Below are 26,328 nucleotides of genomic sequence, written 5' to 3' on the forward strand. Positions count from 1 at the left end.
TATAAACCTAAGAAATGGTATCAGAGCTGATGGTTAAAACCGACTTAGACGAGTGCAATATAGTCCTAGTATCGAAAGTCTTCCTGGCAAGGGTACTAGGTAAAGCGTGTCCCGTTAAGAAAAGAATGGAAGTACAGAAAAGGACAAAAAAATGAGTACTCGTGGTTGGGAATGCTTCTGTTGGAAGGGGAGTGTACCAATGTGGTTGAAAGGACTCACCCTTGAGTGGGAGATTGTTAGGAATCCAAGTGTGAGTCTAAGTCCCACATTGACCAGAAATGAGAAAGTAGAGCACCATATAAGGATCAAGGCCCATAATCCCATCGCCTTAAGGTTTTGGGTTGAGAGTGGTGTCAATTTCTTATGTGGTTGAGCGATCTCATTGGTGTTGTTTCTCCCTAATGAAACCCCCTCTTTATAAACCTAACAATGAATAGTTTTATTTGGTCAATGTGTACTAATTATTTATACTTTTCAAATGTGAGTTGAATATCTATATTAATATTATTAGCTTTTTTTTTGTACAAATTTAATTTTATTGTTGGAATGTTTTATAAATAATATATATATATATATATATATATATATATATTATGATTATTCATTTTTTTTCTTGACTGTTCTACATATCATCAAATATAATTAAAAAATAATAATAAATACGCGAATACTCATGCACAGGTAAAAAAAAAACTTAAAATTAAAATATTTATTTTAGAAGGTACTGTTTAAAAACAATCAATTGAACTGAAAAGGTAAATGATACACGTTAAGAACATAAAAGTTATGTAAATCTATTTAAAAAGAATTGGTTCCTGATAAAAAAAATAATTGTTACAGCTTTAAAAGTTTATAATATTCTGCAGTTTAAAAAGAAAATTTTTGAATGGTAGCCTTTATTTTGTTTTCTTAAATGAATTAGTTAAAATTAAATTGTGTTTACTTGATTAAGACGGACATAAATTTTCAATTTTCTTTATCTCATCTATTTTTTCTCCTATCGAATTCATTTAAAGTTCATTTTATTAAAAAATAATCTATTTAAATTTATTTCATTATATTTAGATTTTAAGTTGATCTATATTATTGAATATCCTTTTTTTAAATTCGGATTTTCAAATACGAAAAATGACAAAATATCCAATTCAGATTTTTAATCTAAATTTTTAGTTGGTTTGGACGGAAGGTCGAGATGAGTTGGTCTAGAAAAAGTTCAAGGTCGAGACAAGTCAATCCTGGCTGAAGCTCAACTAAAATTCAATCTAATCGACCCCAACCGAAATCTGATGAAATTCAGTCCATTCAACTCCGACCACCATTCAACCAAGTTGACCTTAACCAAAATTCAATCAACATCGACCAAGTCAGTCCCGACCAAAATATGGTCGAAATCGGCCAAGTTGGCCTCAAATACTTTTAGGGACATAAAACATTTTGCTTAATGCTCTATTTAATAATTATATGTATTTTATCTAGGTTAAATTATACCTTTGGTCCCCATTTTCGTAGCAAAATATAAATTTGGTCCCTCAATTTTTTTATCTCAATTTGGTCCCTATTTTGGGAAATTTGATGCAATCAAGTCCTTTCCGTTAGTGGTGTAGTAACGGCGTTAAATGGGGTGCCATGTGTTAGTTCCTGGATTTTTTATTTTTTTTTTGAATTTTTTTTAAATTAAAAATTTTGCCACGTGGCAGTGATAGTACCACATGTCACTATCATGCGAGGTGTCATTTCTCTATTCACAATTTGGTCCCAATATTTTAATTTTTGTCTCAATTTAGTCCAAAATTTTGTAAAAATTGTGCAATTTTGTCCTTCTCCAAATTGAAACCAAATTTAATTTCTATATAAATGTGCACAAATATTTCTATCAAAATTGTACAATTTATACAGGAACCAAATTGAGAATAAGAAAATGACACATGGCATAACAGTGAAATGTGGCACTATCACTCACCACATGGCACTGTCACTTCCACGTGGCACAATGTCACCTTGACACGTGTCAAATTTTTAATTTTTTTTAAATTTTAAAAAATAAATGAAATATAAAAAAAATTCAAAAAAATTCAAAAATTGACACGTGACATCCCATTTAATACCGTTACTACACCACTAATGGAAAGGACTTGATTGCATCAAATTTCTCAAAATAAGAACCAAATTAAAATAAAAAGAATAAAGTGACTAAATTAATATTTTACTACGAAAATAGGAACAACATTTTATCTATTATGTCATTTTATTTTAAGAAATAGTTGAAATATATGTAAATTTATCTTTTAGTCAAGTAACTTATTTTTTTTTCTATTATAAAAATCAATGTGTTTTCAATACGCTTGAAATGTTTACGTATTAATGGATACATGAACCGTTGATGACACCTGAATAATAAAATTCATGGATAAGTAAAACTAAAATATTTAATTTAGAGAGCACTCTTATAAAAGATATTCTAAAAATAGAAACGGTACATATGTTATGATATAAAATCCAGTAAATTATTTTTTAATTAAAAATATTCTTAATTCAAAAGAAAATTATACTTGTTTTAGTTTTTGATATTATAGTATTTTGCAGTTTTCTGAAAAAGTTTATAAATAAACCTTTGATTTTTTCTTTCTTATATAATTAAGTAATTTAAATTAAAATATATTTATTTGGGAGTTAAATTGAATTTAGACCTTTCTAATGTGTTGGAATTTTTCTTTCTTAAAATTATTAGATTCTAGTCCATAAGATGTTTATATATTTACGTTCAAATTTAATCTGTATCAGTTTAAAACAAAAACAAAAAATGAAGACGTTACTTTTATTATATCTTTTAGAAAACTTATCATGAAACAAATTTGATTTAGAAAGAAGAAACGTTTGTTTTCAGCACGATTAGGTTTTCAGTGAACATTGTTTTCTTTGAAAAACGTTTTTCTTTGCCTCTTTTCTGGACCATAGAAATGACGCAGCAGGTTTAGGTTTTCAATGAATGTTGTTTTGATCGAAAACCCTTTTCTTTTGCCGCTTCTCTCAACCAATGATCTCAACTGTGAAACAACCAAACATTAGTCTGTGCTCTGTCATAGCAAAAATTGAATGCGCAGATTCTTCTATAAACAAATTAGTCATCATTCACGTGAATGTATAGGACAAACCTGCTGAAAACCGTGTTTTTTCTGAACCAATAATGAAAGAAGCAATTTAATTACTACTGTCTTTATATCTAACTGTTTATAGTAAATAATTGAATGTGCACATTAAAATTGTTTCCTTCTTCTCCGATGTAAAAGAGAGGAAGAAATGCATAGTTTTTGAACTTTAATTTAACAGCATCTTATCTATTCATCATAAATTACGTCACATAGATATTAGTTTATCTTCTAATCGAGCTATTTCATACGATTATACAAATTTAGAAATATACTAAATAAATAAGTATAATAAAATATATTAAATATATTATATGAGTTTGTTGATATACTAATTAGATGAGTATAACAATATACATTAGAAAATTTCTTGATTCAACATAAATATTGATTTATCTTCTAATCGAGATTAAAACATACAAGAAGTTGTGATAGGTGACATGAAATAAAAATTTTCAAAATCTTATAAAATTCAAATTAGGAAAATATATCGCCAGCAACTATTTTTTTCTTTTTTATTCTTTTTAATCGTAAGTTTTAATGTTGCATTTTGGAGTCATTTTATGATTAGTATCCATATATATAAACGAACAAAAAATAAATCCTTTTTAAAAATATAATTTCAAGGTAAGTTTCTAAACTTTTTAATAAATTTGTTATTGATTTAACAAGGGTTTAAGTAAAATTATTTTATATTTATGGTAAATTTTAAAAAAAAAAATATTAGACGAGTCATTTCATACTTTGATTACACAAGTCTAAAAATATACTAAATAAATGAGTATAGCAAAATATATTATATGAGTTTGTTATACACTAATTAAACGAGTATAACAATATATATTGTCAGCAAGTATTTTTCTTTTTTTACTTTTTTTCAATCATAAATTTTCGTGTTGCATTTTGGAGTGCAGTGATATGTAAAATGAAATTTAAATTTTGATGAAAAGAAATGTAGAAATTACGAGAAAATGAGAGGTTCAGTTCATGGCATGTATGATAATAATGACTTGTTTAGTGTTAAAATCCAATTAAAGGTGTAATTTATTGAGCAAGTACATTGCTTCGATTGTAATACCTTAATACTCCTAAGAATCACGAGAATCATTAACTGGCACTAGCGTAAACACACTGCTATCGCGAGCAAGTATGTTTCTTTTTTATTCTATATAAATGGTAAGTTTTCATGTTGCATTTTGGAGTGTAGTGATATGTAAAATGAAATTTAAATTTTGGTGAAAAGAAATGTAGAAATTACGAGAAACTGAGAAATTCGGTTCATGGCATGGTATGATAATAATGACTTGTTTAGTGTTAAAAAAGGTGTAATTTATGGAGCAAGTACATTGCTTCGATTGTAATACCCTAATACTCCTAGGAATCACGAGAATCATTAATACTCTCATATACCCCGCCAAGGTCTAATGCATCAATACCCACTCCCTCAATTGACCTAGCCCATTCCCAACTTTGTGGACAAATTTTATGAAACTGTTGGGCTGTTTTTCCCTGCACCTCCAATAATTTCTTCAGCATTCCCATATTTTATGAAACTACCTAAAATACCTTTTTAACCTTTATGTCTTTTTCTTTTTTTAATTTTTATGTATTTTGTTAAAAAATAATTGTTGAAAGGGGAGCCTGATCAATCCAATAAAAATGATTTTGATGATGTCCAAAGTCATACAAGCACCTTGTATCACTTTTTTAGACTTAGTCTTGAACTTATCATTTGTATAGGTGATGTATACCTAGGATTACATGTAAGCCAAGCTTGAACGGTATAGATTAGTTGTCAGACTCTTGAATATATCAATTGCAGAACTCGTTAATGGAGTAGACATGTAACTAATGGATTATCATAAGGCACTGTACTTATGTAGTGAAAATTCACCCATGATAATCAATTAGGTAAATTTCCTAATACACTAATCTCATTAATACAACTCTGGTTTAAAAACAAATATGAAATCAATTTGAAAATTACACATCACTGAATCAAGAAGAGATTTTTCTAAGAGATTGAGATAGGCAGAGTTCTTGCATTCTTGGGAGATCATTCTATTAGACATTCAAGAAGATTGACAATGAATTCAATCTTGGATGGTCAAACTTGACATTGGGATTAAGTGTCACATTTGCACATTCATTGGGATTAAGTGTCACATCTGCACATAAAATATAAGATTAATTTTTATTTATTTTCAATTGTTAGATTGAATTTTATTTTTTTATTTCAAAGAAGTATAAAACTACTTAATAAAATTTTATATAAAATTTAAAATACAAAATGTATAAAATTAAAAAATTCAAATTCAAATTAGATAATTATTTGTTGAAGTTATTAGTTATTTAAATTAAAATTAATAATTAAAAAGACTAAATTAGTTAGTAATAAAAATGTAGTTTTGAAAATTAGTAATAGATGTAAGGTAAAAAAGATAAAGTCGAAAAATAACTGATTTAATATAATAAAAATCAGTTTTGCTTATTGATGTTTTTTCTTCAATTGAGGGTGCACAGAAAGAAGGTACTAATATGTATTAGTTCTTAAATATAATATCTTCTTATTGTGGAACAGTGTTCACATTTGGAGATTCAAAGACAGTGTTCCATATTCAAATTTGTTGTTCTTTGATGTTTATCAGTTTGAATAATTATTATTTTTAAAGAAAGAGTTGAAACAGTCCTGGCTAAGGGTTAGAGTTCAAAAAGAAAGAATTTTGCATGTCCTTTGGAAAGAGAAATTAATTAAAGATGATTTTTATTTGAAAGTGAATTTGACTTGTTTGACGAATATTTTTATTTTTTTTTTCGTAATTATTCACATGAATAATATACCTTTTATATATATATATATATATATATATATATATATATTTTTTTTTTTTCTCTTTAGGATTTTCCTATGAGAAATTTGGTATGGAGAGAATGATTGATTGAACTTGTTCGAAATTTCGAGACTTTTGTAACCATATTTTTTTCTAATGGATTACTTTTCGTTTTTATCTAATTGTATTTTAAGTTTGTGTATTCATGAATTAATTCTGAAGGTTTTTTTATAGGAAACGATGACATGAACAATATCAATCTCTTATATTGTATTGTCAAAGAATTTGAAAACGAATTAAGAACTCTAAGAATGTTGTGACTAGTCCTCTGATTCGAATCAGAAAAAGAGGAAATTCTTGTCATCAGATGTTTCATAAAGTAGTCTTGTTTTATCATTATCCTTATTTGTGAATGAAGATAAATAAATCTTATTTTGAAATTTGTTTTATGGTATGTTTCTTCTTTATTTGATAATAATAATAAATTAAAAAAATGTATTTTAAATTGTTACATAATAAATTATTTAGAATAATCTAAAAGTATGAATGATAATAACTGTTTAAAAAATCACTCTTATGAAATGGTTCTATATTGTTACATAAATAATATATAGTTACCAATTATATGTTATATATTATTTTTTAATTCAATTAATAGCTTGTATTTATTAAAATAAAACATTACAGATTTCAATCATAGAAATAATTTATGTATGAATACTTACATGATAAATACATTTTAAAAAGTATTTCGGTATTAATTCCACAAATTTCAGAATAAATATTTATATCAAGAGAAAGTAATTAAAATGAATTGAGATTATAAAAGAAGTTATGCTTTAGTTATTTACGAAATTAGTTAAGAAGATTTCTATAAAAATTAATTCCACAAATAAATGTTGAGAAGTCACATATAGTCGACTTAAGTGTAATAGTACATCTTATTACATATTTATTGATATTTTAAAATGAAATCTAGCATGGTATCATAGCTTATATAATAGAGTGGTGGAAATGTCTTAATTATATCTTATTTTAACCATATAAATACACTTTTGAATGAATGTTTATACGATAAACAACATCCAATAAGTATTTTGGTGAAGAAAATAATTAAAATGAATTAAGCTTCTCAAAGAATTAAGCCACAACCTTAATATAACAGGTGGAGAGCAAGCATGTAAGAAACAATCACCCATTCTTTTCCTACAAATATATAAATTATCAATATCACAATCACCCTTTTTTTTTCATAACCATATAATTCATATATGTAGAAATATTTATGTTGTTCGTAATGAATAGTTTTATTTGGTCAATGTGTACGAATTATTTATACATTTCAATTCTGAGTTGAATATCTATATTAATATTATTAGCTTTATTTTTTTTATACAAATTTTATTTTATTGTTGGAATGTTTTATAAATAATATATATATATATATATATATATATATATATTATGATTATTCATTTTTTCTTGACTGTTTTACATATCATCAAATATAATTAAAAAATAATAATAAATACACGAATACTCATGTACAAGTAAAAAAAAACTTAAAATTAAAATATTTATTTTAGAAGGTACTGTTTAAAAATATATCAATTGAACTGAAAAGGTAAATGATACACGTTAAGAACATAAAAGTTATGTAAATCTATTTTTAACAAAAATGGTTCCTGATAAAAAAAATATAATTGTTACAGCCTTTAAAAGTTTATAATATTCTGCAGTTTCAAAAGAAATTTTTTGAATGGTAGCCTTTATTTTGTTTTCTTAAATGAATTAGTTTAAATTAAATTGTGTTTACTTGATTAGGGTCGGACATAAATTTTCAATTTTCTTGATCTGATCTATTTTTTCTCTAGATCTATTTTTTTTCCAATCGAATTCATTTAAAGTTTATTTTATTAAAAATTAATCTATTTAAATTTATTTACTAAATTTAGATATTAGTTGATCTATATTTTATATATTTTTTAATTGAATATCTTTTCTTTGAATTCGGATTTTCAAATATGGAAAATCACAAAATATCCAATTCAGATTTTTAATCTAAGTTTTTAGTTGGTTAGGACAGAAGGTCGATATGAGTTGATCTAGATAGAGTTCAAGGTCGAGATAAGTCAATCCTGACTGAAGCTCAACTAAAATTCAGTCGAATCAACCCCAACCGAAATATGACAGAATTCAGTCCATTCAGTTCCGACCACCATTCAACCAAGTTGACCTTGACCGAAATTCGATCAACATCGACCTAGTCAGTCCCAACCAAAATATGGTCGAAGTCGACCAAGTTGGCCTCAAATACTTTTAGGGACATAAAACTTTTTGTTTAATGCTCTATTTAATAATTATTTGTATTTTATCTAGGTTAAATTATATCTTTAATCCCCATTTTTGTAGCAAAATATCTTCTAAGGTCTCTGACGAAGCAGGTTTAGCTTTTCCATGAATATTGTTTTCTTTGAAAAACGTTTTTGTTTGCCTCCTTTCTGAACCAATGAGCATAAGATATGATGAGTATGAAAGAGGCAATATTAATGAAGAAGACACCAACCTCTCTGCAATTTCTAGGGTTTTTCTTTCATTGAAAGCTGTATTGTTTCAGAGGGTTTTCTGCACTCATTCCAACTTACAAATGACGCAGCAGGTTTAGTTTTTCAATAAATCTTGTTTTCATTGAAAACCTTTTTCTTTTGCCGCTTCTCTCAACCAATGACCTCAACTGTGAAACAAAATATCTCTGCAATATCTTCTAAGGTCTGTGATGCAGCAGGATTAGGTTTTCAATGAACATTGTTTTCTTTGAAAAACGTTTTTCTTTGCCTCTTTTCTGAACCATAGAAATGACGCAGCAGGTTTAGGTTTTCAATGAATGTTGTTTTGATCGAAAACCCTTTTCTTTTGCCGCTTCTCTCAACCGATGACTTCAACTCTTCATAGCAAAAATTGAATGCGCAGATTCTTCTATAAACAAATTAGTCTTCATTCACGTCAATGTATAGGACAAACCTGCTCAATGATTCATTATTTTCTTTTTTACTAGAATATGTTAGTTAAACAAATTTTAATATTTAAAGGATTTTAAAAATAAAGTCTTAAAATATAGATTATATTTATAATTATATTAGAATCTATCTATTAATGAATTTAAAAAAAATCTAAAATATTAGAAAGAAATTAAATTAAATTTAACAGGTAGATAAAAATAATTTAAATTAAATTAACTGATTATATAAGAAAATAAAATATAAGATATTTGTTCATAAATTTTCTCTATAAACAGTAAAATATAAACAAACTAAAAATGCAATTTAGAAAAGAATGAAAATAAAATAATGAGATAAAAAAATCTTAATTTTAAAATTCAATAGTAACATAAAATATAAAAAAAATAGTAAATAAAATAAAAGTAATTCACGTGAGGGTCTTTAAAACCTGTGGTGCAAACATTTGTATGGACAGTGATAACGGTGCATTGCTTTTACTTTCAAAGCCAAAGCATTCGTATTGACTGTAACAACGGTGCATTATTATTTTTTTTCTTTCAAAGTTTCAAAATGAGAGAATAGGTTTCCTTTTCTTTAAAAGACCTAATTCATTTCTTCACTTTTTCAGAGATTAGGTTTGTTCCTCTAAGATAGCAGAGTGTGTTCTTCAGGTAACTTATCTTATTAAGTAGTTCTTGCATAATATGTTTCACTATTCTTTTTCTCTTGTTTCTTCATTTTTCTTTTACTCCTCCTTTTCCTTGGAGAAAATATGAGAAAGTACAGTGACAAGTGGAAGAAAGTTTGACAGAAAAATAGTTTTGGTCTAATTCATGACATATATTCATTTACCTTTACAACTTTCTATATACTCTCTTCATTTATATATACATAAAGTGCAATTTCTTTCATGCATATTCATGTTAAAATTTTTCTCTCTCTTATTCTAAGAACGTGAAAACTCTAAAGTTTAGACTTATTTTTATTTATTTTATGATTTAAGCATTCACTTTTGTATTTGTAAGAGCTAAAACTAATTCATAATTGAAATATATGGAGAGTTTAATAATGCAATATTCTAAATGTTTTTTCTTTGTATTAGCTTTAAGAAAGCATTAAATACTATAAATTGGATTTGGCTAAAAAGTATATAAATATGTACATGGTTTGTCTAAAGAGGATTTTTCTGTGGAAAATTAGGTATGGGGAGAATGTCGAAGAGGTGGCACAGTTGGTTGATTGAACATGTTCGAAGTTGATTGAACATGTTCGAAGTATCGAGACTTTTGCAACCGTAGTTTTTGATGGTGGATTTCTTTTCATTTTTATCTATTTGTTTTTTGAGTTTGTATTTTATTCATGGATTAATTCTGGAGTTATTTTGGTAGGAAACGATGAGACAAACAGTATAATCTCTTATATCGTATTGTCAAGGAATTTGAAAACCTTATTAAAAAATCATATCAGGTACTTTATTATTATTTTTTTAATTTTACTTTTGCACCATAATCGACAAATTCCTTTAATGCTTCGAGTGATGTTACAAAATTGGAACTAATTATCAATTATTTCTTCACTGATATTTTCTATGTGTAATTTTAATCAGGCTCTTGATCTCAAGAAAGGAGAAGCTAAAGCCATTTTTGAAGCTGCAACTAAGGAAAAGGTAATATACAACAAGGTGTTATTATGCTCTTTGTATATGGATTATCCTTGTTGTTATCGTGTGTTCATAATAAATGTGTGTGCTTGATATATACAGGTAAAGTGTCTTGTGCAGAGGTTGTGGAATGAGAAGGTCAAAGTGTCCCCATGTCCAATGGAGGAGCATGATGCTCTTATAGATATAAGAACCCAGGTTGATGAAACACACACTGATATGTTCAGGTTAAAGAGCACAAATCAAAAAGGTATGTCATGATTAATGGATTATAAGTTATGCATCATTCATGTTATCTAGACTAAGCCACAGCTATTGAATTGCATTTGCAGGGCTAAAAGATGTAAGAGCTCTCAAACAAGACGCTTGTCAAAACACTCGGTGCATCATGGTATTGTATCTATAAGACTCTTGTAAATTTATCTAATAATAATATATGTTGCCAACATTATTTTTAACATGATATACATTTCTTGTTTTTGTAGGTTTTCGTAGATATCTCTCTGTTCTGGCCGTTCCTCATTTGTTTTGGGATACAAGGACCTTAATTAATTGTATATACATTTTTTGTATTTTATTTTAGTGGAATATGAAATGAAATTATTTTTTTTAATTTAATTACTATTATGGTTGTATTTTTAACTAGGTAGATGTACAACGATATATTATTCATTGAAAAGTGATGTATGTATTCTGTATATTTCCAACAGTTACAATTTAAGAAGAATTTTAGATTTTTCTCTTGATCAAATATTAACAATATAGATTTTTGTTTAATAGCACCTAGTGTTGCTATTTTTCATAACCATATAATTCATATATGTAGAAATATATTTATATATATATATATATATATATCATTTTACGATTATTATTTTTCATGACCGTTCATATCATCAAATATCACTAAAAAAACAATAGTAATAAATACACGAATACTGATGCATAATTAGAAAAAAGACTTAAAATTAAAATATTTAATTTAGAAGGCACTGTTGAAAAAAAATCAATGAAACTGAAAAGGTAAATTCTATTTTTCAGTTAAAATTCGAATAAATTTGATTAAGTCGGTCTCGAAAACAAAATTTTTATAAAAAGTGAATTTTGAATTTTGAATTTAATGCAAATATTTGGGTGTGCATTGAAATATTGACCCGTGATATAACCCCTAACTTGGATAGTTAGTTTTGATTTAGTTGTTCACCGTACTTTCTGATAATTTATAAGAAGGGCATTAAAAAATAAATACTAAATTAATTATGAAATATGAGTAGTTGGGTATCACTTTCAACTGAGGGAGATTCATTCTAAAACAAATCTGTCGTACATGAGAAAAAGGAGTATACTATTTTCACCATTTTTATTTACGTAAGTGAGAGTTCAAATTTAAGCAAATTTAATAAATATTTCTCTTCTCTGTTAGAAATTTATTATATACTTCTCTAATATATTTGGAATATTAAATATTTTGTTTAGTGCTCTAGTTAATAATTATTTGTATTTTATTTATATAGTGTCATTTTCTTTTAATTGCCAATAGTTGAAACATGTGCAGAATTGCTATTGGCAACGGTATTCAGCTTTTCAATACCAACTTTTTCTTTTGTTGAAATCTGTATTCTTTCACTCATTCCAACTTAGCAATGACGCAGCAAGTTTAGCTTTTCAATGAATTTTGTTTTCATTGAAAACCCTTTTCTTGTGCCGCTTCTATTCACCAATGACCTCAACCACGAAACAAACAATTTACTGTTTCTACATCTTTTCAATAACTTCTTTCTTTTCTTTCATTGAAAACCGTACTTTTTCTGAACCAATGAAAGAAGCAATTTAATTACTACTGTCTTTTTAATGGTAAGTTTTCATATTCTTGAATATATCGATTACATTAATGAATTAGATATTTAACTAATAGATTATCATAAAACATTGTATATGGAGTGAAAATTCACCTACGATAATCAATTAGGTAAATTTTCTAATAAACTAATCTAATCAGTAGGACTTTGGTTTTATGATTTATGATTTCAGAAAAAAGTAACAGAAACAAAATAATAATCCCGTGTTTTATGATTTCAAATTTTTGAAAAATTATATCTAAAATTTAACTTAAATGTCTTACTTTCTATCAGATATTTATTTTCATTACGATATTTAGACATGTTATTATAAATTAGAAAAATTACATCGTAAATCCCCTCTTATTTTCTTTTTTACTAGAATATGCTAGTTAAGCAAATTTTAATATTTAAAAGATTTTAAAAATAAGTCTTAAAATATAGATTATATTTATAATTATATTAGAATCTAAAACATTAGAAAGAAATTAAATTAAATTTAACATCTAGATAAAAATAATTTAAATAAAATTAATTGATTATATAAGAAAATAAAATATAAGATATTTGTTCATAAACTTTCTCTACAAACAGTAAAATATAAACAAACTAAAACATGCAATTTAGAAAAGAAAGAAAATAAAATAATAAGATAAAAAAATCTTAATTTTAAAATTCAATAATAACATAAAATATAAAAAAAATAATAAATAAAACAAAAGTAATTCACGTGAGCGTCTTTAAAACCTATGGTGCAAGCATTTGTATAAACAGTGGCAACGATACATTGTTTTTACTTTCAAAGCCAAAGCATTCGTATTGGCAGTGGCAAAAGTGTATTATTTCTTTTCTTTCAAAGTCCCAAAATGAGAGAGTAGGTTTCCTTCTTTTTAAGAGACCTAACTCATTTCTCCACTGCTCCGTAGATTAGGTTTGGTTCCATTAAGATACCTAATTTATTCAGAGGAAGAAAAAAAATTTTCTAACCTAGCTAGAAAGGAGAAGAAGAAGAGCAAAACAATAGTTTGCGGCGCTTGTTCTTCTTGCACTAGTACAAATTTTGCTTTTTACCTCGCCTTATATGCCTCGGTTGGTCAGGAACCGAAGCATATAATGGCGCGGTGACATTTTTGCAATTTCAAGCAACTTTTATGCTCGGTTCAGCGAAAACCCGAAGCAAAAGGGGGTTATATGCTTCGGTTCAAAAAAACCGGTGCCAAAAGAGGGTTATATACTTTGGTTCCAAAGACCCGAAGCAAAAAATGTGGCTGGATATTTCAAAAATGCCACTAACCATTAAGTCTTTGGCCTCGGGTGTCATTGAACCGGGGCCAAATAGGGCTATATGCCTCGGTTATTAATTGAACCGAGGCCATATAGTTTAATTAGGGTTCAAAATTTGCGAACCCCTTTTCTTCCCCGCGGTGCATTTCTCCTCTCTCTCTCTCTCTCTCTCTCTCTCTCTCTCTCTTTCTCTCTACAACTTGCTGCTCCAGCCACCCACCACCACCACGCGAAGTTCTGCAACCACGCTGTGCTGCCACTGCGCTGCTCCGGCCACTGTCTCCGCAAGCCGTTGCTGGTGGCTCTAGCGGACCGGGAAGCTTGCAAGGTCGTGACAAGCTCTCGCTGGTGGCTCTTCTTCGCTCGACAGATTTGCCGCCACCATGGCCTCCTCTTCGACGCCATCCATCGCACCAGGCGCCGTCGATGCTTCCTTCTCAGGACGATCTCGACGCCGACGCGATCAAGCGCCTACCGTTCATCCTGCACCAGCGCGTGGCGGCAAAGGAGTCGGATCTCTCAGGTCATGAAAAAGGTTTACGCAAGAAGCATTCTATGTGAAAAGTCTAGTCTTGGTTGTATGGTTTTTGATTCTTTGTAGTGTGCCTGTGTGATCAGTGCCAAGATTTTGTTTAGTATTGTGCAGAATACCGAAAATGTTGTTTTTCTCAATTGTAGATGAAGATGGCAGAGTGGTTGAGATAAAGGGAGAGGGAGCAATGAAAAATCGAAGATAATAACACTAATCCATGGCAGTGTCAGGAGAATAGCACTGGAAGAAACTTCAGCATGCACGCACTGAGTCATGACAGCTGGAATAGGTAATAACAATGAAATCACTGTCAAGTTAATCAAGCCAAGAACCATCAACAAAACAATATCAGGAAAAATCATTAAGCATAAAAATTTACCTGTATCTGATGAGTATGTAGTATGCCATTGAAGTTTTATTTTACTATCTTTATTTCAGTATAAAAACTCCTTCATCTTCCTATGCAGGTTACATTGTTGGTACTGCTTCCTTATCACATAGATTAGGTGGCTTTTATTTCAGTATAAAAAGCATGTTTTTCATATCTCTGTTGTTCAGAATGTGAGAACATTAATACTACCTCAGTGAATTTGGTGGCTTGTGGAGAAGAGAATCTTCCAAATCCTCTCTTGAGTTTCATAAAAAAGAAATACAATAACAAAGGCTTAGAATTTGGGTTTGATATTCGTATAAAATGGAGGCTTCTGAACTAGAAAGTGGGTGAATCTGAAGAGAATGGGTTTGTTGATGATGGATGGTTGCTGATGGGTACTGACGGGGTATATGGCCTCGGTTCTTACCATAACCAAGGCCAAAGGCTCTGCGAAATTTTTAATTAAAAAAAATATTGTTGAACCTATGGCTCCGGTCCCTCTGCAACCGAGGCAGAAAAGTGTTTTTACGGCCTCGGGTGATAACCGAGGCCAAAAGGCACCCCCTTTTGGCCTCACCCCAATATGCTTCGGTTCTAAAACCGAGGCAGAATGACAAAAATAACTGGGGCCAAAAGCCCTTATTACACTGGTGTTGGTAACTTATCTTATTAATTAGTTTTTGCATAATATGTTTCACTTTTCTTTCTCTCTTGTTTCTTCATTTTTTTTCTCCTCCTTTTCCTTGGAGAAAATCTGAGAAATCACAGTGACAAGTGGAAGAAAGTTTGACAGAAAAATAGTTTTGGTCTAATGCATGGCAATTATAAATTTGTAAAGACGTTATTTTTATTTATTTTATGGTTTAAGCATTCACTTTTGTATTTGTAAGAGCTATAATTGAAATATTTGGAGAGTTTAATGATGCAATCACGTCATATTCTAAATGTTTTTCTTTGTATTTTCTTTAAGAAAGCATTGAATACTATAAATTGGATTTGCCTAAAAAGTATATATATGTACATGTTTGGTCTAAAGAGGATTTTCATGTGGAAAATTAGGTATGGGGAGAATGTCAAAGAGGTGGCACAATTGGCTTATTGAACATGTTCGAAGTGTCGAGACTTTTGCAACCGTAGTTTCTTCTAGTGGGTTTCTTTTCATTTTTATCAATTGGTTTTTTGAGTTTGTATTGTAGTCATGAATTATAATTCTGGAATTATGTTTACAGGAAGCGACAAGGTGAACCATACCAATCTTGTATATCGTATAGTCAAGGAATTTTGGGTTAGAATAAGAACTCCAAAGAGCCTGTCCTCCAATTTGAACGAATTGGAGGAACTAAAAAATCTTGTCATCAAGTAGTTTACTAATTTCTTTTTGGTTTTTACTTTTGTGATGTCTAATCTTACATTTTGGAGTGTGTTCAGTTTGTTTCTTGATGTTGTGATGTATTTGGATGATAACACTTTTGTTGGTTTTCCACTCTTAAGTGTTGCCAGAAGATCTGTGTGCATGATATATACAGGTAAAGTGTCTTGTGCAGAGGTTGCGGAATGAGAAGGCCAAAGTGTTCCCATGTCCGATGGAGGAGCATGATGCTCTTATAGACATAAGAACCCATGTTGATGAAGCACACACTGATATGCTCATGTTAAAGAGCACAAATCAAAAAGGTATGTCATGATTAATAGATTATGAGTTATGTCATGATTAATACTTTGCTAACATTATTTTTAACATGATATACATTTTTTGTTTTTGTAGGTTTTGGTGTATATATCTCTGTGGTGGGCGTTCCTCATTTCTTTTTAGATACAAGGGACCTTAAATATTGTGATCATTGTATTTGTATTTTATTTTAGTGGAATACGAAATGAAATTATTTTTGAAATTTAATTACTATTATGGTTGTATTTTTTTATTTATTTAACTAGTTAGATGTACATTGGTATATTCATTGAAAAGTGATGTATGTATTCTGAATATTTCTAATAGTTACAATTTAAGAAGAATTTTAGATCTTTTCTCTTGAACAAATATTAGCAATATATATTTTTATTTAATAGTACTTAGTGTTGCTATTTTTCACAACCATATAATTCAAATATTTATAGAAGTTGTTCGTAATGAATAGTTTTATTTGGTCAATGTGTATGAATTATTTTATACATCTCAAGGGTGAATTGAATATCTATATTAATATTAATAGTTTTTATTATTTATTTATACAAATTTTATTTTATTGTTTGAATGTTTGATATATATATATATATATATATATATATATATATATATATATATATATATATATATATATATATATATATATCATTTTATGATTATTCATTTTTCATGACTGTTTATATCATCAAATATCATTAAAAAATAATAGTAATAAATACACGAATACTGATGCATAGTTAAAAAAAAAAAACTTAAAATTAAAATATTTAATTTAGAAGGCACCGTTGAAAAAACATTCAATGAAAATGAAAAGGTAAATGATACACATATCTATTCTTTAAATCTTATTTTTAACTAAAATTGTTCCTAAAATTGTTCCTGATAAAAGAAAAATTGTTACAGCCTTTCAAAAGTTTATAATATTCTGCAGGTTCAAAAATGTTTTTTTTTTGAACGGTAGTCTTTATTTTGTTTTCTTAAAACAATGAATTAGTTTAAACTAAATTTTGTTTACTTGGATTAGGAGTGGGAAAACAATTCTAATTTTTTTAATGCGATCTACTTTAATTTTAAATTGGATTGAGTCAATTTCTGCCAAAATTTGATCGAGTATGTCTTAATTAAAATTCAAACAAATTTAATTAAATCCATCTCAAAAACAGTATTTTTGTAAAAAGTGCATTTTAAATTTTGAAATTAATCTAAATATTTGGATGTAGATTTAAATATTTACCCGTGATCACCCTAATAGTTAGTTTCGATTTAGTTGTTTACCATACTTTCTGTTAATTTTTAAGAATGGTATCAAAAAATAAATACTAAATTAAGTATAAGTATGAAATATAAAATATGAGTATTTGGGTGTATCACTTTCAACTAAGGGAGATTCATTCTAAAACAAATCTCTCGTACATGACAAAAAGGAGTATACTATTTTCACCATTTTTATTTACGTAAATGAGTTCAAATTTAAGCAAATTTAATAAATATTTCTCTTCTCTGTTAGAAATTTATTATATACTTCTCTAATATATTTGGAATATTAAATATTTTTAGGGACATAAAACTTTTTGTTTAGTGGTCTAGTTAATAATTATTTGTATTTTATCTCTATAGTGTCATTTTCTTTTAATTACCAATAGTTGAAATATATGTAAATTTATCTTTTAGTCAAATAACTTATTGTTCTCTATTATAGAAATCAATGTGTTTTCAATACGCTTGAAATGCTTTATGTCATCACATATTTAATTTAGAGAGCACTCTAATAAAATATATACTAAAATATAGAAACAGTACATGTGTTATGATATAAAAATTCAGTAAATTATTTTTTAATTAAAAGTATTCTTAATTCAAAAGATGATTTTGTTTTAGTTTTAAATATTATAATATTTTACAGTTTTCTGAAAAATTTTATGAATAAACCTTTGATTTATGCTTTCTTATATAATTAAGTAATTTAAATTAAAATATATTTATTTGGAAGTTAAATTGAATTTAGACCTTTCTAATGTGTTGGAATTTTTCTTTCTTAAAATTATTAGATTCTAAAGTAATTATAAAATATAATCCATAAGATATTATTTTTCTAAATTTTTTAAAATACTAGAGAAAATAGGAAACTTATCACTTGAAGAAAATGTCAATTTCTTTTATTTATAAATATACTAAATATTTGATTTTTAACGTCAATTAAATGTGTGGATTAACGACGGTTCTAATTGTCACTATGTTTATTTCCGTAAGTTAATTAATTGTCACAAAATTTAACGCCACAAAATACCATAACATCGATTTAACCGTCATTAAAATTATTAAAGTCGGTTCTAACCGTCTCTAAACTAATTTAAAGAAAAAATTATATAATATTTAACAACATTTATAACTGCCAACAAAATTGAAATTTTAAAAAATAGTTAATATATAACACAGTTATAACCGTAAGCAAAATCATATTTTAAAAAAATTATCTAATATGTAACGACAATTATAACTGCCAGCAAAATCATAATCTTTATTTTTTTAAATTAATCTTTTGCACATTGTAACATTATGGATTAAACTTTATATTAAATCCAATGTAGGTAAATATACTTGTTTCAGTTATGTTAAAACTGATGTGTAGGTAGGGAATAGACAATATGTAAAACACTGCTATAGACACTATTGCTTCAAAGGCCAAATACTACTAAGAGACTGTAAGACATTTATTTACATTTCACTGATATGTTCAAAAATATTATTCCACTTTTCAACAATCAAAGAAACCTAAAGTTACACCTTTTCACAAATGAAAATACTGAAACAGAAAGCCAGTGTTTAATGTGCCACAATGATGACAATGGCATGGCCCCATCTCTAGAGAAAGCATAAGCCATTATGGAAAATGTTTAAGCATATGATAATATATTCACACGTAAGTGTAACTGAGGTATTTAATCTCTATCATGGAAAGTAAACTAAAGCAAACCAAGAAGATACATGTTTAGTTCCAATCATCAGGTAAAAACATTACTTTCAATGATAATATGTGAGATTTGTTTCAATTATCCTCGTATGTGTCTTGAGATGCCCATCCTTTCTTCTCCAACTCTTGTCGCGTGCCTGACACTAACCAACATGTTCTCATCACAAAAATATTTAAGGTAAGGATTTGCATTCATCACAAAAGTAAGGACGATAAAGTCACTTACTTTTGATATATTTTTTAAAACTCTTCTATTTCCAGGATCTGTCGGTATATTATATACTACATTAGTGGGTAACCCAACATCAATTTCTACATTGATGTTGCAAAGAGAGCCTTTGGGAACAATGACCTACCAAAAGGAATATTACATTACATATACATTGAATACAAGCATACATAGATATTTTCTTAATTACTTAAAGTTTAACATACTATAATCACTACTTTCTGGAGAACTTAATCACTTTTCAGCAGTGTCAATATTTTTCCAAACTTAATCACTTCTGAAAGTGATGTTTGGTATTCATGATCAAATTGTTCTCTTTCTTAAGCTTACCTTTAGCTCATACGATAGGTTTAGTGATTCATACAGTAACTAAAATTCATGTTTAGCATGATTTAAGTTCTGGTTAGTTAATTGTGTATTGGTGAAAGTGAATAAAAGTTAGCTTGTTTAAATATATTATTTTGTGTCACTTTAACAATATTCTCATCATACTCCAAACTAGTAGCAGCTTCCCCAAATTCTTCCTCATCAAGAATTTCTACGAGATTAAAAAGTACATGACTTTCAATGTTTAGAAAAGCATCCTTTGGAAACTTTTGCTAAAATTATATCTTCTAGAGCACTACTACTGCAATGTAAACGTTATTTTGGACTTTTATTAGTCGAGTTCACAAATATTAATTCTATTAATGGATCATTTATTGACATGTATTCGAGTAAACCTAGATTTCCAGAATTTGGCTTCTTTAATGGAAGAGTAATAAGATAATAAGAGTTGTTATAATCCTGTAGATAAATATTCAAATTCTTAGATGCATGGGAAAGGTACAGATAACAATGGATTATATGACAATGATCTCACATTCTCACCCATGGTTCCTTGTACTCTCTTTTGATTTTCCTTGGCTGATGCATTGATGGTATTATTAGTAACATCTACTATTCTGGTATCATTTTGGTAATCAGTAGCAGAAATTGTGATTGAAATTGGCCAGCCAAGAAGTACCGATGGAGAAGCTGTAGTTGATGTAGTTGGGAAAATCGGCGGATTGAGCTTTGCCTCTAAACCAATCCAAAAACACGCATTAGTAATTAGGGTTCAGAGTTGAAAATGCAAAAGAAAATGAATTTGAAGAGAAAAATAAACTACAGTGAAAAGGGGAAAAATACTTCTAAAAAAGAAAGAAGAAGATGATTTACAAGAATTCTCCAGAAAATTGAACATGACTTCCAAAAAAAAAAAAAGAATAAAGGCGTAAGAGAAGATGACTTACAAAATACGAGAAGATTAAATATGACTTCCAAGAAAAGAAGAAAACAAAGAGAATCTTCTTAGAAGAGACTACAATGAAAACGCGAGAATTCATCAGTAAAAATACAAGTTATTAGAATATAACAATGAACAAAAATTATGTTGGTATATGCCGTCAGTTTTAAATCGACTATAATTATTTTATAATTTATTAATTTTTTGAATATAGTGGCATTTTAGTAAAACCGTCACCGGTTAAATGATGCTAAAATTTATTTTTCCGGTAGTAACTTTTGCGTTTTAAAGGATGACTTAATGTTTCCAATTTTTACAATTAATTAGATTTGATATATTTTTGTTTCTCTATTTTAGATATAACATCTCTGCATTGGGTATATTTCATGTTCCTTTATTTAGGACACATAAGGAGAATGTGAAAATAAAAAGGAATTAAGTAAAAGTTAATTAAACATTTAGAATACTGCCTTTGTAAATTTTGGCACTCCACACCTTATTCATCTTGAATTAAATGTCCTAAACACAAATACTTGAAACATATGATGATTTGATATTGTGTTAGATATGGTTGATTTGCAGGTTTGTGATTTGAACAGGTGTAATGTTCTGTCAATTATTTGAATATTGTATTTTAATTTGTTTACCAATTAAGATTTAGTATTCGAATGCAATTTCTATTTTTTGTACTGATGGTTTATCTTGTATAACTTTTCTTAGAGATTTCACACACTTTTGCTAACAAATGCACAAATGCTAATGCTGAGAGAATGTGCATGTATATCTTAAGTTCACTCATCTCATAACCTTCTTCACTCATAGGTTTTGTTCTCATTCCAATTGGCTTAAGTTTTGAATTGCTTAAGTCTTAGAACCGTAAATCCTCATTTTGATTTACTTTCCAATTGTTTCTTTCCTTCAGTTTTCTTCAGATATGTTATCATTGTGTCGTTATTTAACCAAATAGTTTTCTAATCCAAGTATATCCAAATCATTTGACTATCTTAGTCGACCTGAACAATGCAATTCACATCTTAACCATACTTGATAGTTTACAATCCATTTTACTTATACCAATAATGTTCCCTTTATACATTTTTTTTTTTGGGTTTTAGTTGAATTAACATGGCTGTGCACAAGGTAGGATAGACCTAGTACGAGATGTTTAGAGTGTGCTAATATCTATTTTAACATTCTTATTATCATAATAACATGGACTAAAATGATGTCTATCACAATATGTATTATGATCTCAATCCTCTTCTACACACCTCCAACCAAATATAATATTAGATAGAACTATAAGTACATGGACAATGGTGAATAATGAATATATTTACCAACAATATCATCAATGGGGTGAAGGACAAGGAGAGAGAGAAGTGGAAGCGTGAGAGAAGTGGAAAGTAGTTTGTTCTTTCTCCATCCCCAGGTTTGTTCTTCCTCCTTCCCCCAAGTTTTTCCTTCTTCCATCTTCGAAGTGTATTCTTCGTCCATCCCCTAAGTTTCTTCTTCCTCCATTCCCCAAGTTTGTTATTACTCCGTTTTCGAAGTTATTTTTCGACGCGGTTCGTCATTTCCCCATTGGTGGAACATAAAAAGTATTGGATTTACCTATTACAACAAATTTGTGGTATTCGTTGATGTTTGTGGAAATGAAACATTTTTTTTTTCATTTTTGGAGAATATTTGATAAAGTGTGGATTTTTTTCGATATGTCTTAATTATCACATTTTTGGGTTAATGTCTTGTGTACATCAGTTCTATTTTATTTTTTCCCTTAAAAATGCTAATTAATAATCAAGACATACGTTTTTATGTTTAGTCAGAAAACCAACTGAGTCGTCTACTGCAATTAAACTCGCACATTCTTTAAAAGAAAGCTTTTCCAAATTTGGGAGATGACATACGTTAGGTATCTGTGTTAAAAGATTGCAGTAGTCAAAATTCAATTCGGTTAGATTCTCGAACTTCTGCAAAGAAAATAATGGGAACAAGAGATAAGAACACAATGGATAACTTGGAGGTGTATTTACAAATTTCATTTTCTTACACAAATGAGGTTATTGTCTTTTTTAAATACAAAAATAGGCAACTTTTAAACAAATTACCGGTATGAGTACAACTTCAATAAGAAGTCGTATCACTACGACTTCGGGAAATTGAACAAACTTACAAAGAAGTCATAGGAGGCAATAGAGATTTAAGAACAATTAAAAAAACACTGAAGTCGTCCGAGTTGACTTTTGTAGTTTTTAAAAAAGTTGTCTATTTTCGTAGGGAATTATTTTGTGTAAAAAAACCTACAAATTTACAAGGAATATATTCCGTAAACTTGCCTTTGATGAGCCACGGAATTTAAATGACGTAAAATCACTGTCAGGTAACTTGCATGTCAGAAGTTTGTTCGGATCAAAATTCGATGGAAAACAATTTGAAGGGTATCCATGCCATTCCAATACTTTCAAACTTTCAGGAAAACAATTGGGACCTCCAGAAATTTTGCAATTTCTAATAATAAGTGCTTTAAGGTTTTTCATATTTCCAAAGGCGTTTCAATTCCAATCCAGTGTTTCTACTTCCTTATATATCGAGATATCAAGACAGAGAATCTCAATCATGCTAGTTTCCTGTTAATGCAAAGAAGCACACATATGAAGTAGTTTTGTGTAACAAATCCAGAAAAATTGCAAATCATCTAGACAAAAATAACTAGGACAGAGATATATGATTAAAAAGAAACATATATCAATTTGAGAAACAAAACCAATCATCCACGAGTCTCACTTACTGTGTTCTCCTTTAAAACTTGAATTATAACTTTAGGTAACGATATTCTCCTGCGCTTCCCTGATCCTTCAGGTGATTCTTGTTGGTCAATTTGTCTACCCATCTCCTCAATCAGGTCGTGTATTTAAACTGTACTCCACCAACCAATCTTTATGAGAGATTTGTCAACCAACACACTAATATGATGTTTCATACAATCATCATAAATAGCTCCAAAAATATCTTCTATCTCTCTTAATGCATATCCTTTGAAGCAACAAGCTATGTCAAGAAAAACACTCTTCTCTTCTCTCTCCAGAGCCTCAAAGCTTACTTTAAGTATCTCTATGATTTGATTGTTAGGAATTCTTTTGTATTGATTGATAGCAGATTTCCATTTTTCTATACTTTTTCCAGCCAAGTTGGAGCCTATTACTTCCAAAGCCAATGGAAGGCCAGAAGCATAAGTTATTGCATGATTCAAGACCTCCACGTAACTTGCATCAACTTGTTCAGTTTTGAAATCTTTCCTTGGAAGCAACTGAAGAGCATCATCTTTGTTCAATGGATTGACCTCATATGTTTCTTTGACATGATGAGAGGCAAGCGGTTGTGTATCTCGAGTTGTGATGACGACCCTGCTGCCGGGACCAAACCAATCTGGGCTTCCAGCCAGTGCCTGTAACTGCTCGCACTTGTCAACATCATCATGAATCAATAGAACCTTCTTTTTTCTGCAACCTTTGTTGTATTATTTAAAACTGTGACAATGATTATTATAAAATAAAATTAAACGGCAAAATAAGACTAAGTTGATTTTAAAAGATGTAATTTTATGAAGTAATTAATCATTTTAAAATATTTAAAAATAAACGTTGTTTGAATGTCAGGAGTTGAAAAAAAATCATTGTCATAAAAACATAATTATCAACTAAAATAATATAGTGATACTAAAATTATATCTTAAAAGAGAATTCAATAATCCACTACTCCATTCTCCAGAAAAAAAAATGAAAGTTTTTATTATTATCTAAAATTTTGTAAAAATTAATACTGGATGGAAAAAGAATCGCATGGATGTGAGACCCTTTTAATTAATTTCTGTTTTTAGAGGGGTTTAGGCCTAGCTTATTCGAGGATCCAGAGTCAGCTCATTTTGGGGACCTCCAAGATCTCCTTTCCAGCCCTAATACCTCACTTGTCTGATTTTCGAAAAGCAGTTTCTCCCCCTCCTTTGTAGCATTTGAGAGCTCTGCTAGGGCACAAGAAACTTTCCATTTTCGAGCCAGCTAAGTCAGTTTTGCCTCCAAGTAAGTGGACCTTAGAACTTTCTTGCTCTTTCTTCTCCTTTTCCTGTTCGGGTACGTAGGTTTGGGTTAGGGTTCATCCTCATGCCCCTGTTTTGTGTTTGTATACACATTTCAGCTCACTGTTTGATTCCTAGAGCTGTGGTGTTCCTCGGTTAAGAGTTTGCCTTTGTTTTCTAGTGTTATTGAGGTAAGGGATAAAGGGTTCATTTTTTTTAAGTTGTTTTGCTTGTTCCTATTTCATTTGATAAAGTTTGATTAGTGTTTTGTGGAATATGAGACAAGATTGGGAAAAACGTTAATTTTTTGTGTGTTTCCAAGTTAGGGTTTAAATATTCATGAAACTGTGATATTTGACGTTATTTTTCGTATTCTTGAAGCGTCGGGTGGTTGCTGAGCGAGTGCCTTGGTCGTTGGACGACTGTGTCTTTTTCTCATATGCGCAGTTTTAGTAAAATTGTCTTTCTCGTCTCTTTAACCGTTGAATTGAGCTAAAGTTTTAACAGCTGATCTTTAACACCTAGTTCTTGAATTTGACCGGTCGGATCTTGAATCAGAGCTTTTGTAGTGAGAGCAGTTTTTATCGCAAGGTCCCTGTAATTTGGTTGTTGACAACATTGACCTTCGTTACTTGTTTGATGCATAACTTTCTCTATAGTTATTCAATTAAGTTGGTTCTTATTGCATTTGGTTCTTGATTCAATAATCTTTAATTTGAATATAAATACAAAATTTTTGGAGCTTTACACAAGCTGCAGTTTTATTTCTAAAATCCCAAATCGTTTGCATAATGTGTTGTTATGTAATGAGCCATGACTTGGTTGGGTTGGACATTGGTATGCATTTATAAAGCATGAAATTGAATGGGATCTTGTTATGTTGGGTATGAAATGGAAAACATGATTGTATGGTTGGTAGTTGTTTGGCATGAGAATTGAATGCTTGTTGGTAAAAGAGTTTCAAGAGAAACTCTTGGTGATGGTGGTTAGTGTATACCTTGATATAGGACATGTCTAGATAAAGGAAGATATCCTGAACTCTAATAATTATTCACGCTCACATAGAGTAGAATAATTTATGTGATGAGAGTGGCAGGAGGTCCTAGTCTTGGGACATATTGGCCCCAAGACAGTAGAGGATTAACCATGTGTGTGGTTGGGTGATAACCCCTTGCGTCTAGACTCTGTAGAGTTTAGAAACCAGCACATGTGCATACTTCCTTTAGAATTCTATATCAAGAGTATGATCCGAATATTGAGTTAGAGAGTCCTTTAATTGTTTGCTTTCACATGTTTTGGGTGCTTACTGCTTTGCTTGTCTATAACTTGTTTTATAATCTGATTGCTCAATAACATGTTAAATATTCTACTATAGCTTACCCTTTCTCTTTGTGTCTGTTCTCTTCCTAGATCCTTTATTGCTCATTGTTGAACATAGA

At 29.1% G+C, this 26,328-nt stretch overlaps 1 protein-coding gene, 1 long non-coding RNA gene and 1 pseudogene across 7 annotated transcripts; 2 read left to right on the forward strand and 1 right to left on the reverse strand.

Moving 5' to 3' along the window:
- The first annotated feature begins 9,449 nt into the window (after nucleotides 1-9,449).
- Nucleotides 9,450-11,254, forward strand: LOC114182512. 2 transcript variants are annotated; one of them, XR_003604103.1, is made up of 8 exons: nucleotides 9,450-9,511; nucleotides 9,605-9,647; nucleotides 10,177-10,283; nucleotides 10,365-10,443; nucleotides 10,583-10,642; nucleotides 10,739-10,886; nucleotides 10,969-11,027; nucleotides 11,122-11,254. It is a non-coding gene; the product is annotated as an uncharacterized LOC114182512 (long non-coding RNA). The 2 variants fall into 2 exon arrangements; XR_003604104.1 differs by lacking the exons at nucleotides 9,450-9,511; nucleotides 9,605-9,647 and adding an exon at nucleotides 9,688-9,800.
- A 2,030-nt stretch (nucleotides 11,255-13,284) lies between these two features.
- Nucleotides 13,285-16,560, forward strand: LOC114181643. Of its 5 annotated transcripts, none has more exons than XM_028068152.1 (6): nucleotides 13,285-14,281; nucleotides 14,437-14,579; nucleotides 15,723-15,809; nucleotides 15,893-15,903; nucleotides 16,208-16,337; nucleotides 16,429-16,560. In XM_028068152.1, the coding sequence occupies exons 2-6, from the start codon at nucleotides 14,564-14,566 to the stop codon at nucleotides 16,524-16,526; spliced, it is 342 nt and encodes a 113-aa protein (XP_027923953.1). In that variant the 5' UTR covers nucleotides 13,285-14,281; nucleotides 14,437-14,563; the 3' UTR covers nucleotides 16,527-16,560. The 5 variants fall into 5 exon arrangements, 2 of the variants coding, with proteins under 2 accessions (XP_027923953.1, XP_027923952.1); XM_028068151.1 differs by having other exon boundaries at nucleotides 13,286-14,293; XR_003603878.1 differs by having other exon boundaries at nucleotides 13,293-14,293; nucleotides 15,893-16,022; nucleotides 16,155-16,337.
- A 6,735-nt stretch (nucleotides 16,561-23,295) lies between these two features.
- LOC114180732 lies at nucleotides 23,296-24,861 on the reverse strand (annotated as a pseudogene).
- Nucleotides 24,862-26,328: the final 1,467 nt, after the last annotated feature.

The sequence above is a fragment of the Vigna unguiculata genome, chromosome 4 (genome assembly GCF_004118075.2).
Source record: "Vigna unguiculata cultivar IT97K-499-35 chromosome 4, ASM411807v1, whole genome shotgun sequence".
Lineage (NCBI taxonomy): Eukaryota > Viridiplantae > Streptophyta > Magnoliopsida > Fabales > Fabaceae > Vigna > Vigna unguiculata.

What these genes read in the sequence shown, in the direction of transcription:
- LOC114181643 (XM_028068152.1), top strand. An exon ending in AAAGAGCACAAATCAAAAAG is followed by an intron (nt 16,338 to 16,428) that starts GTATGTCATGAT and finishes TTGTTTTTGTAG; the next exon opens with GTTTTGGTGTATATATCTCT.